The sequence below is a fragment of the Arachis stenosperma genome, chromosome 2 (assembly GCF_014773155.1).
Source record: "Arachis stenosperma cultivar V10309 chromosome 2, arast.V10309.gnm1.PFL2, whole genome shotgun sequence".
Classification (NCBI taxonomy): Eukaryota; Viridiplantae; Streptophyta; class Magnoliopsida; order Fabales; family Fabaceae; genus Arachis; species Arachis stenosperma.
Genome location: NC_080378.1, coordinates 118,534,905 through 118,548,530, shown reverse-complemented (window position 1 = coordinate 118,548,530; position 13,626 = coordinate 118,534,905). Strand labels below are relative to the sequence as shown.

Here is a 13,626-nt window from a genome sequence, read left to right as displayed (position 1 = left end):
CTCAAATTTGGCTGTATTTTCTTTTCCCTCTACTTGGGACCTCATACACAATGGCTTCGTCGCAAGGGATGCGGGGGAAATGAAGGGCATCAGACCACTGATTGACGCCCTCATTCACGCTGTACATGTGAACGCTAAGGACCATCCATTCCAAGAACTCACACTCCGTTGGGAACCTCGGAGATCTACGGAGAACTCGGGAAGGACAGTTGACAACCTTCTTTGGGATGACCTGAAGAACCAACATGCAGAGGACTGGGTCCACTTTTTCTTGGTTTGCAAAGCCAGGTAACATAACAAGAAACATGCCATTGCCATCAAGATCAAAAAGAATAGGCGGATTCTCATGAATGAAGGATGGAATTCTATCTAAGCAGCCTTCAAGCCTTTGAAAGATAATGCCAGGTATTTGCCAGGATCAACCAAATCTGTAACAAACCAATACCAATATGAATAACAAAACTGAAGAGTAAAAACAACATGAAGATGCTTGAAATTAGCTGATACCTGGAATATGCACCCTTGGAGGAAAGAATTGACGCTGGCCATCGTCAGACACTATGACATAGAAAGAACGCGTAAAACTGTTGTCACCCTCACAAGTTCGCCAATCATCGAGTGGGTTGTGTGTGTCATAAGAGTGGATACAAACTCTTTCATCTTCCAAACAGGGTCGGAGGTATAGCTTACCATAGAAGTCGAACCGCGAAGTGTCAACTACCTTCCCACTACAAGGTTCACTAGGAGCAGCAGGCAAGTATTCCCAAACCTTGGTCCCGGAGCGTAGAACCGAAAAATTACGACCACTAGGACTCCACATGGGAACGTAACCACCCATCAATATGAAATAATAATCACTTCCAATTCTCTGAAGAGCATGACTCATGGAATCAAGAAACCATGGAGCATCACCGATTGATTTCAACTCCTCCAACTTCTTGTCAAGGTTTAGTTCGTAGATTCTTTTGGACAGCATAAAAGGACCACGACCGTCAGGAAATTCGCTTAAATATTGCCGACCTCCAACGAGATGAATCTTGGAATCCAACTCTACAGCATGCATCCAGGCCAGTGGAAGATCCACACTGAAATCAAACGGAATCGGAGGTAGATTTTTACAATCCACATCCTTCTCCTCCTCGGGTGTTATCAGTTTCATGGGGTCGATCCCGCAGATCCTTTTATGCATTACCACCAAAAAATATCGTTGATTCTTCTCCGCCGCCATCCCTTCCTTCTCGCAATGCAATTACGTGCGCCAGAAAAGGAGACAACCCCTAGCTGTAACTCAATTAACAAGGTCCTACAGAATCAGAAAACAAGATATCAAAATGTACGTCGCAACTGGAATTACAATCTCTTTGTCAAAATAAATCAGACAAAAACTGGCAGAAAATTCCAGTCCAAAAAATCAGAAATGTAGCCCCAACAGCGGATTTGAATATTGGTAACTGATGAAAACTTTTATAATAATATTATTATTATTATTATTATTTATTAGAGAAAGTATAGGGAGCCGATGAAATATTTGTACAATATAAACAATTGAGGTTTAGAGAATATTAAAGATATAACCATTAGTGTTACATTTTTTCATTAGTTGAAGCTTTTGGGATGAGTGGTATCATGACATGGTATTAGAGCTTTAGTTTCAAAAGGTCATGAGTTCGATTCTTGGTGAATCCCAAAATCAGTTTAAGTTTTTGGGATGAGTGGTCTCATACGTGGAAGTCCTTTTGATGGTTTCAGTAGCTATGTTTTTTTTGTCTCGTCCCTAGCCACGAGACTTTTTATTTTTGTCTCGTCACTTGGCACGAGATATTTTTTGTTTTAGCTCCTGTGCAGTAGAAACAGAAATGAAGTGGTAGAGAAAGAAGATTACACCTAGATATATCCTGGTTCAGCTGCTAAGTGCAACATCCAGTCTCCATCACAACTATGATGGAATTTCACTATAATCATCCTGATTACAAACTGTAAAGTGCTAACCCAACTTACAAGGGGATTCCCACAGAATCATAAAACACAACATAGATGAACAAAGGAACTCTAAGTACATCTATGGCTTTTTCTTTTAATTTTGCACTCTCTGCCTTTTTTCGCTCTATGGCTTAGCTTTTTCATACAAACCTCACTGTTTGCCTTTTTTCATGAGACTCAAGACATGACAAAATTAAACAGAAAAATACTAAACAGAATACTTTGAAGGAAAAGAAAATATGTAAGCTTAGGTAGATATGAGACTTCTGTGCCTTGTACTCTCAAACTTTCTCCTTGAATCAAACCGTGACTGTTCATATCTTTTATAGAGAAGAGAAACCTTCACAGTTGAAAAAAAAAAAAGCTTAACTTCTTTTCCTTCAAAACAGAACCGGTTCGGCCACAGAGAAAGAAGAGGTAACTCATGCAAAACCCAACATGCAAATACCTCTGGTTCTTCCTTGGTCATCACTCTTCATCAATCCGAGCGCTCCATCCTTGGCTTGCTCTCCAAAATGGATTTCTAGCCCTTGATGCTTCATGATGATGATGGCTTCATCTGCTCCAATCTCTGCCTCTTCCATCACTTCGCCACTCTAGCTACTTCCTGTGGTGGTTGAGCAGAATCAAAGACAAGCTATGCCTCCAAGGATCTACTACTTGCTGGCCGAATCTTTTTCTTTCTTTTTGAGTATGAAGAGCTCGAGATTACCTCACCAAATCTTACCATTTTTTGTGATAATCTCAGCCACAGCATACTTTTATTTTGTTATGTTTTCTTGCCATCATCATGATGGTTTTGAGACGTGATTTTCTTTCCTTTTGGTAGCTTGAAGTAGCTTCCATGGCTTCCTGGATATTGACCGAAGGAAAGAGAGAGATGAGAGAATAGAAAGTGTAGAAAGAGAAGCAATCAAGTATTTTTGAACAATTAAACTAAAGTGAATTAATTTATCTCCCTTTCTTTGCTATTGATAGCGTGCAGCACTATGGCAATCAATCAACTCAACTGCAAATTTCTCTCTCATATTTCCCATGCAATAAATAATAATTGAATGTATTTTGGAATCCATCACATGGTAAAATTATTGGATCCGTTGGAAGCAATGAAGCTTTGTTTTCTTTGCTTCAAGGTTTCGGACCAAACATGCTTGCCTTCAAGCAATTCTAGTTTGGGCTTGTAACAATGATAATCAAAACTGGCCCAAAAATATTTCAGCCATGTGATCCGATGGAAGGCATAGAGCAAATGATAACATTAGCAAATGATAACATTTGCTTTTCTGATGAATTATTTTCGGATCATGCATTGGCTCATTAGCAAAGATATGAAATTGGGCTTATGATAATCATTCAATCTGGCCCAATAAGTATCACAACAATTCAGCCACACTTATTATATATTCTTGCATCAAACCAAAGCTGAATATAATTGGGCTTGCACCAGAATTTTATTTTTGGCCCAATATTAAAATCTGCAACAAAATTATTAATCAATATATGTTAGTTAAAAATTCAATTAATAATTTTGTAATTAATTATCTTAATAATGTTTAGTCATCACAAATATTAATTTAGAGTTTTCAAACTCATCACCTTTGTTGGCTAAACGGTGTGAGATGAAGGACTGGCATTTCCATAAAATCAATGGCTGATTTAAGACCTGGAAACAATTTTTTCTCTAATCTGCATATGATTTCATCTGCTACAAACTGAGGAGACTGGATGAGCTTAGCTGTAAAATCATGTAAATTTTGTTTTAGATAAATCAATGATCTTGCGTGAACTTTCCCTGGGTGGAAAATCATCATTAGAGGCTGAAAGAAATAGCTTACTTCAACCAATATAAAAGATTTAAAGCTTTTGCAATTATCACTAGTGTCATTTTCTTTTCGAGGAATCCGTCAACAATAAAACAAAAGAAAAGAGAACAAAATATTAAATTGAAATAATATATGATATTTTGCAACATATGAAGCACTGGAAGATACCTCTGAACAGCATTGTAGCTGAATATTCAAAAGGAATTTCCGAATCAAGCTTGGAAGAAGCACCCAATTTCATCATCTCCCAACTCCATGCAATGATTAAATAGTCTTGATGCATCAAAAGCAAAACTTTAACTGCAGATTTTTATCTTGTTGGCTCCATGGATAAGCTGTATGAGAATGCATAAAACGTTAGCTGTGTTGGTGAGGAATGATACAAGACATTAATAAGAATGAAGCGTACGAATATTGTAACGCAGACGAAGAACGGAAAACTAGTGAGTCACTTTATATGCAGCGTGAAGTTTTTGGATTACCAAATCCATCTGTTATCTGTTATCAACTTGTATGAGTTATATATTTGACCTTCGAATTGCATAATAGTTGTGCTGCAACTTCATACGTTGTAAGTAAACAATAAAAACAAGAAAGCTTTATCCCACTAGCCTTATTTCTATGCATGTGAGGGGTAACAGCACTATCATTAAAAAAGTAAAAACTGAATAGTTTTGAATACTGGAGCTAGTTGCTGACATAAGCATGGGTGCTATTATGTATTAATGTTTGAATTATCTGTTTATATGGAGAAAACACTCTCTTAATAATGCATATAACATTTCTTTTTTAGTGTATGATTCCAAGTTATGTAATATTATTGTGTGTATGTTCTTTTTGAAATTGTAAGGCCCCATTGTAGGTAGGGACACCAAAGACACACCGGCGGTACCTAGCTCATGTTGATGGAACTTATGGACCAATGCCTCGCAAAACTCCAAAGGGATTACTGGGAATGCCATTCAATACCACAGTAAGTTTTTACTTACTTCTGAAAGTTAGTAATAGGTTCGATTCTAGAACAATCCATTATACTCGTAGAACAGAGTGATTAAAGTAAGTTGTATGTTAATTAAACCTTCAGGGCGTAAATGGTCTTTACTGTGTGGGTGATAGCTGCTTCCCTGGACAAGGTGTTATTGCAGTTGCTTTCTCAGGAGTCATGTGTGCTCATCGAGTTGCTGCAGATATTGGTAAGCTAGAACTTCCCTTTGAAATTGAATATACAATGACTCAGTGAGTTTCACATTTTCTACTATGCTTTTCGAATTACTACCAATAGAATTTATAGTTGCATCTTGGCTCATGTTAATTTTAGACTTTTAGTACACATCGTGAGAAAGAGATAACAGAATCAGGATATAATTTACTGATTTTGATATTATGTGTTTTTTTGGTGTGAAGGAAGAAAAATTAGGGAACAAAGGCTAACAGTAATATGCAGTCTACTTTTACATTGAAGTTAAACTCTTGAAATGTAAGAAAATGGGAAGACAAGATACCGTGTCTTTGTATATATATATATATATATATATATATATATATATATATATATAAAGGGATAATATGAAACATTTTCATATATTCTAAACAGTTTTTTTTTTAAATTTAAATTTTGTTCTTTTTTTTCTCACGAAATTTTATAAAAGCATAAAACACTAGAAATAAAAATAGAAAATGGAAATAGACATTGGAATGTGGCTTTTCTGTTGCTTGGATTTTCGTACCTTCATCTTGAATCTGTTTTTCAAGCAGGGTTGGAGAAGAAGTCACCAGTTATGGATACCATGCTGCTTAGGTTGCTTGGTTGGTTAAGAACACTTGCATGAGGCATAATATAGTTAACATCTTAGATTATCATAACTTCTGCATCAGCTCAATTTTCATTATAGGATTGCTTCACTGAAGAACAAGACAATAAAAAAGTGTATATTTGTTGTTGTATTATATTGGGGATGGAGGGATTTGCTGTGAAGTGTAAAATGTAAATGATCAATGTATGATTGATAAAGTCTTCTTCATAAAGGTTATATGAAGTGCTTTGTCAAGGTAGTTCAATGCTAAGAAGAAAAAGGAAAACATAATGTTGGAAGAGCTTGCCTCTATAGTGGATTAACCCAACTTAACTAAGATCAATCAGATTTCAGTGTAATAATCAAATTTATGCAGATAATAATAACACAAGTTGTTGAAAGAAAGAGACCACCTGATGAGACAATATGATTAACCTTTTAATGCATTAATAGGATCAAATAACATCAATTTCGACGAACAATTTAACTGTCTCAACTTAGTTTAGTATGAAGAATAAACTTCAAGCAATCAAAGTTGCATTGCACTATTTATTTATTTTTTTATTTTTTAAGTTTGAGATGAATAAATGGCCACAGTTATTGGAGGGTGAAGTTGTTAAAAAATTCCATTACTTGTTTTGAAAATTCTTGGACAGAGTGAATGAGACATAATATGTAGTCCAATTGCAGTCACATACACAACATTGATATATATGATCATGAATGTTTTTGAAGTAATATATATTTTTTCCTTTGATTTAAGGTAATGGAGGTCAATTATTGAGATACAAAATGAATAATGGAAAAGGAAGATGGGACCTAAGTGCTTTGTCCTATATATCCAAATATTCGTTTTCTTTCTTGTTCATGGATTACCAAAGGAAAAGGAAGAGATAAAGATCACAATGGAAAGGAAATTTAGTCCATTAATCATTTAATTGTTGCGTTAAACATGCTCTTATAAGCTAAGGTGTAATTGAATTACAAAAGTGTCCAACTGCCAAAAGGGACATGCAACTCCCTCCAATGACTAGACTCTTATCTGATGGCCGATGAATTGCAATTTATTTTTTTGTTTTTTGTCTTTTTTTTATAACAATCAAATAAACAAACTTCGCGGAAAGAAATAATATGTCGAAATAAGATTAGTGAGAATAAAAAATTCTCAGCTACGGATAATAATTGTCCTCTGAAATCAGTAAATTATTGAAAAGGAAACATCATTTAGTACCTACCCCATGTGATTTTCTCCGAAGACCATAAACCTCATCAAGTCAATATTGCGAACCCTTTCCTCACCCATCACCTTTCTTTTATCCCATCTGATCTGCTTCACTTGAGATTCAACCATGGCTGAAAAACTTTATGGTGGAGCTTACCTCTCTCCCTTTGTTGATACTGTTTTGGACAACATGTCTTCAATACTTGAAGAAGACGACTCTTTCCTCGAAAGCAACAACTTGCTTGGAAGGTTACAGAATTGTCTGTATGATGTTGCACCTGTTCTTGATGATGCTGAGCTGAAGCAGTTCACTGACAAGAAAGTGAAGAAGTGGCTTGTTGATCTTCAAGATGCTCTCTTTATGGCGGATGACTTACTCGACGAACTCTCCACTAAAGCCGCTATTGCTGCCACTCAAATGGATCCAGGTAACTCTTCCTCCTGGTCTCGCCTTGTTGATTCATATATTGAGGATACTGGTGACATCGAATACATAGTTCGAAGACTAGAATCTGCTGTAGCACGCAAAAATTATCTTCGTTTGAAGGAGACCGCAAAGGTGGACATGTCATGGAGAATTCCATCCACATGTCTTGTTGAACCATCGGAGATATGTGGCAGGAAAGAAGACAAGGAGGCCATACTGAAGCTGTTGTTGGATGATGATGATGATGCTCATGGTGATTTATCTGTCATTCCCATTGTGGGCATGGGCGGAATAGGAAAGACTACTTTGGCCCAATTGCTTTACAATGACGATAAAATGAAGGGGAATTTTGATTTTCGAGGTTGGGTTTGTGTGTCCGAAGAGTTTGATGTCACTAAGGTCACCAAGACTATAATTGAGGCAATAACAAAGAGTCCTTGTAACTTGAATGATTTGAATTTACTTCAACAGGAATTAAAAGAAAAATTGTCAACGCGGAAATTCTTTGTTGTCTTTGATGACGCATGGAATGAGGATTATGAAGATTGGAATAGGCTTCTAAAACCTTTTCAGAATGGGGTTAAGGGGAGTAAAATTCTCATAACCACTAGAAGTAAAAAAGTGGCTTCTGCCGCGCAAACGGTTTCACCACATGAACTAAGTTTATTGTCGGATGAAGATTGTTGGCTAGTATTTTCAAAACATGCACGCCTTTCCACTGACTCTATGGAAAATCCAATTCTGAGAAAAGTCGGCAAAGATATTGTAAAGAAGTGTGATGGATTGCCCTTGGCAGCTCAAGCCCTCGGAGGCCTATTGCGTGGAAATTCTGATGTCGAGTATTGGAAGCATATATTGAAGAGTGAGGTATGGAAATTCTCCAATGACAAGATAAAAGTTGTTCCGGCTTTAAGAATCAGTTATTATTATCTTCCTTCATGTCTGAAAGAGTGCTTTGTTTATTGCTCGTTGTATCCGAAGGATTATGAATTTGATAAAGATGAGCTCATCTTGTTATGGATGGCTCAGAATTTTTTACAACCAACTGGGAGAAACACTTTAGAAGAAGTTGGTGATGAATATTTCAATGAATTAGTTGCGCGATCATTTTTGCAACCTCATAGTACTCTGACAAATATATTTGTGATGCATGATCTCGTACATGATTTGGCACTGATGTTTGGTGGAGAATTCTATTTTAGAGCGGAAGAGCTTCAGAATGCAGTTGAGGTTGATATTAAAACTCGTCATTTGTCCCATAATGCTAAAGGCAATTATCCAATCTCAAAACTGTTGGGAGTTTGTGACAGAATAAAACATACAAGAACATTTCTTGAAATCAATCTGGAATGGGGGATTCCATTCAACATGGAAAACGCACCTTTCATGTTGTTGTCACAGTTGAAGTACCTGAGAGCCTTGTCGTTCAATAGCTTTCCTCTAGAGTCTGTACCTGATTCAATAGGTGAGTTGATTCATTTGCGTTACTTGGATCTGTCCGAGACCTACATTGTTACATTGCCGGAGTCATTGGGTAACCTGTATAACTTGCAGACCTTGAAGTTGTATAGGTGTAGAAATCTGAAAATGCTACCTGTTTGCATGAAAGACCTTGTCAATTTGCGCCATCTTGATATTAGAGTGACTCAGTCATTGCATGAGATGCCGAAAGGCATGAGCCAGTTGAAAAATTTGCAGTTTTTAAGCGACTATGTTGTTGGGAAGCGTGAAGAGAACAAGATCACAGAATTGGGAGTACTTGCAGATCTACAGCAATCAATTTCCATTGCCGGTTTGGAGAATGTGGTGAACAGCAGTGAAGCTTCGATGGCAAGAATGTTTGATAAGGATGGCATTTGCTCTTTGGAGTTGAGTTGGTCGCCAGATGAAGATGAGAATGAAGTTGATTCCCAAATAGAAAGAGATATACTGAACGAGTTACAACCTCATTGTAATTTGAAAAAACTAGAAATCGAGGGTTATAGGGGTACAACCTTTCCAGATTGGTTGGGACATTCTTCCTACCACAACATCACCAGAGTAAAACTGGATGGTTGCAGGAATTGTTGTATGCTTCCTTCACTTGGACAATTGCCCTCTTTGAAGCACCTTGAAATTGGATTTTTTGAAAGTCTGGGGATTGTGGGTGCTGAGTTTTACTTTTACGAGAACGATGAATCTTGTGTGGAGACACCACCATTTCAAAAGCTTGAAACTCTTTTGTTTAAGTCAATGCCTTGCTGGAAGGAGTGGCGTTCATTGGTGTTCAATGCATTTCCTCGACTTAGGGAGCTTACCATATGGAAGTGTCCGTCGTTGAGAGGAGATTTGCCCATTCATCTATCATCTTTGCAATCACTTAAGATTGAGAAGTGCGATGAGCTGAGTTGTTGTGTTCCAAGGGCTCCTGCGATTACCACTCTTTCAATTTCAGGAAAGCATCTAGTGGGGTCCGTGGTGGAGGCCATTACCAACACGCAACTCACTTGCCTCACTTCTCTACGCATCTCAGATTGTTCCTCCCACATATGGTTTCCAGTGAGTGCTATTCCCCCATCACTACAAGAGTTGTGGATACGGGATTGCAGAAAATTAGAATTCGAAATGGATGGCCAACACCACTCACTTCAGGAACTATACATACGTAGCAGCTGTGATTCACTTGCGTCCTTCTCCTTGTTGGATTCCTTTCCGAATCTCGTGCGTATTCATATCAATTACTGTGGAAACATGGAGTCTATTGTGGTGTCACGCTCTCTTTCATGTCTCCGTTATTTATGGATCAACCATTGTGGGAGTATGAAATCCGTGTCGACGATATGGATGGCAGCACCTCAGCTAGAGCATCTCGAATTAGTGGGTTGCCCAGAGATCGATTTGTCTGCTCCAGGGGTTCCACACCGTAGCCTCAGATATCTTGGAATCAGCTACTGCGAGAAACTAGTGAGCACTGCAGTTTTCATGAATTCACAATTTCAAGGGCTTATTCATCTTTCGATTGAAGGTGAATATAAGGAGAGTGTGAAGTGCCTCCCAAAGGAAGGTTGGTTGCCTGCCTCACTTGAGTCTCTGGAACTCAAACGCATTAAAAGTGTGGAGACGTTGGAATGCAAGGGACTTGCCCACCTCACCTCCCTCCAACATTTAACTATTAATGAATGTCCCAAGTTGGAGAATATGGAGGGTGAAAAGCTGCCTGCCTCTCTAACACAACTCAACATCTGGGGAAGCCCTTTGCTGGGCAAACGGTGTGAGATGAAGGATCCACAGCTTTGGCCCAAAATCTCCCACATCCCTGCCATTCAAGTTGATGGCAGATGGATTTGGTAATCCAACAACTTCAACAGGTACATACACAACATTGTTTTCTGCACTAACATTTATACTCTGCATATAAAGTGACTCACTAGCTTTTCATTCTTCATCTGCTTTACAACGTTCTTACTCCACATTGTTCATCAAGAGTATTCATTCATTGCAGTACTCTTACATCCTTTGATACTTCTTCAGACCCTTAGGCATTGGAGTTGGGACATGATGAAATTAGGTTCTTCTTCCACCCTTGATTTAATATTCCTTTTGAATACTCAGAAAGAATGCTGTATCTTACAGTGCTTCATATGTTGCATACCATCAACTATGCCGCAAAGTATCGTATATTATTTTGATTTAATATTTGTTCTCTTTTCTTTCGTTTTATTGTTGATGGTTGATGGATTCCTCAATAAGAGAATGACGTTAGTGGTAATTGAAAAAACTTAGAATCCTATATGATTGGCTCTAAATTCTTTTATATTTCGTTGAATTGTGCTATTTTTTTGAGCCTTTTTTACCAAAAGAAAGTTCATGCAAGATAATTGATTTATCTAAACAAAATTTACCATAGTTTATGGTTGAAAAATGAATTGTGCTTTTGTTTTTCTGATATGTAGATAAAGTGTGGGTATAATCTAACTCTTCATTGCACCATTCGTTACATGAACGGTTTCTATTCTCATATAGTTTTTGTTTGGAGCTAGAGAGTACTTCTTGTGTGCCAGATGTAAGGGTGGTATTTTCAGTGGTGTTATGAACTAATAAACACCTGCATTGCATTACTTCTTTCATGTATCTTCTTTTTTTTTTTTTCCCAACTTTTGCTGCTGACAACTTATACATTGAAGTTTATTACAACAATGACTGCTTTTTCTTTTGTTCTGTTGATAAGATGATGAAATCTACCGCGAGGAAAGTGTACAGTATACCCTTGAAGTATACCAGCTCATATGGGAAACAATTCAATATTCGCTTATCCAAAGGCAGAACTGAGATTGAGGCTGCTGATAAGCAAAGAAGGGAGTGCTCTGATATAGGCATCACAATTGGTGCAACAATTTGAAGTTCTTTATGAGGTTCAAGATCCTTGAGAATGCCAAACGGACACTCTCAAGGATAATAGAAGTCGCGCTGCGACTCCTTCTAAAGAAGTGGCTAGGAATCAGTAAAGAAACTTGATATCATGGTCACTGAGATCTCCATTGATCTGAGTTTGAATTACAAATATTGTTCACTCACTGTTTGTGGTGTATGCTTTCCTTTCCTTTAAGTACTTCATAGTTCTTATGTTAGTAAGTAATGTGTGATTAGTTGTAACATGGAAAGGGATAACTTAGTTGTACTTGAAGAAGAGAGTATTCAATAAATAGTAGATGTTTTTGGCCCCAGTCCTATTCCTTGATGGCAATGCCGAAGGGGGATAGAGGCTGGTCCTTAACCAGGCACTTGATGGCTATGCTGGAGAGTCTTTGGTTGGGGGGTTATTTTTCAAAAAAGAATAAAAGGTGTAAGATGGAAAGATGTTTATGGTTAACAAGAAGTCAAGAATGAAGAATTACTTCTTCCAGTGGCTTAATTGTGGTTTATTTGGCCATGTTCTTTGTTTTCTTTTATGCACTGGAAATAAGTAAGATTGCCTACTTTTCCTTAAAATTATTATACTTGATCAACTGAATGTGTGGTGAGACACCAAAAAGAGAAAAAAAACCGAATGTGTGGTGAAAACCTGCAAATCTTATTTGGGTTATGATTATAATAAATTCTCTTATTCTAACATAAAAAAACCATTTAGTTTCTAAATTTAAAAAGAATGGTTAGAAAAGATCTTGTTTACATGATGAAGTTACGGGTGCTGAAAACCACGACATAAAAACAAAAGGAAGAGTTAAGAGAATGAAGTGGGAAAATCTTATTGAAGATAAAATATTAGGAGGCTACTCAAATAAAGATGCTAAAAACGTCTTTTTTTAAAGATGTTTTTATGTTGTATTTTAATTAGTTTCTGTATAAGTTATTCGGTGTTCCTCATCACATATTATTAAATTCCTCAAAAGATTTTCTTTCCAAAAATAATAAAAAATATTTAATTTGGACTAAAACAAAAAAGGTAATAAATTAACTATTAATTTTTTTTAAAAAATTATTTACATAAAAAATATATCACACTCATCAATATATATATATATATATAAAACAAGTTCAAACCTCTTAAAATTTTTATAAATAAAAAAATAATTAATTTATATTCGTACAATATATAAAATAATTACTATATTATTATTATATTATAGATTAAAATTTACTAATTTAATTTTTTTTTATTTTTAATATAAGCATTAGAAATAAATAAAATTTTTATAACTAAATATAGTGTAACAAACTATATATAATATTAATTAGTTCTTAAAAAATTCTAAGAAAATAATTTCTTTCATTTTAGTAAAATAACTATTTATTAAAATAGATAAATTAATTATTTTCTTCTCATATACAGTTTTTTTAAGACATAAAAATAATTAATTAGGACATTGATTAAGATAATTAAAGTCACTATTTCATTAAATTTTTAATTTAAAGAAAAATTCTAGTTAATTTTGGTATAGAAATTTCGAATTTGAAAACATTGATAAAAATTATGTTGAATTTTGATTTATTTGATTCTCATTTAAATTAATCACTACATAAGTTAAAGTTCTATTTTGAAGTTATATTCGAGCTTTAATATGATTTTTAAAGTTTCAATTTACTTAGTTTAATTTTTTAACTTAGGTATCTGTGACTCATATTAGGATTTTAAGTGTTTAGTTGAAAAAAAAATAAGATAAAAAAATTTTAATTGTCACATCAAATAGTCGCTAGAATGTATAATGTAGCAGTCGTTAGTCCATCTCAGCATGTCGTTAACGATTTTTGTGAGACAATGACCAAAATAAGATTAAGAACCAATGTGAGTCATAACTATTAAGTTGGGAGACTAAATTGAGTAAATCGAAATTTTTGAAATTAGATTGAAACATAGTTGTTAGAACCGAACCAGTAATCGAACGGGCCAAACTACTGGTTTAT

General features: G+C 35.8%; 1 protein-coding gene across 2 annotated transcripts; it reads left to right on the top strand.

Moving 5' to 3' along the window:
* The first annotated feature begins 6,776 nt into the window (after positions 1-6,776).
* On the top strand, positions 6,777-12,136 carry LOC130961245 (putative disease resistance RPP13-like protein 1). 2 transcript variants are annotated; one of them, XR_009079447.1, is made up of 3 exons: positions 6,777-10,592; positions 10,727-10,792; positions 11,453-12,136. XR_009079447.1 is itself a non-coding variant. In XM_057887010.1 (2 exons), exon 1 carries the CDS (start codon positions 6,946-6,948, stop codon positions 10,573-10,575), a length of 3,630 nt encoding a protein of 1,209 aa, XP_057742993.1. In that variant the 5' UTR covers positions 6,778-6,945; the 3' UTR covers positions 10,576-10,592; positions 11,453-12,136. The 2 variants fall into 2 exon arrangements, 1 of the variants encoding a protein (XP_057742993.1); XM_057887010.1 differs by lacking the exon at positions 10,727-10,792 and having other exon boundaries at positions 6,778-10,592.
* The last annotated feature ends 1,490 nt before the right edge of the window (positions 12,137-13,626 follow it).

What these genes read in the sequence shown, in the direction of transcription:
- LOC130961245 (XM_057887010.1), top strand. Translation starts at nt 6,946, where the DNA reads ATGGCTGAAAAACTTTATGGTGGAGCTTACCTCTCTCCCTTTGTTGAT.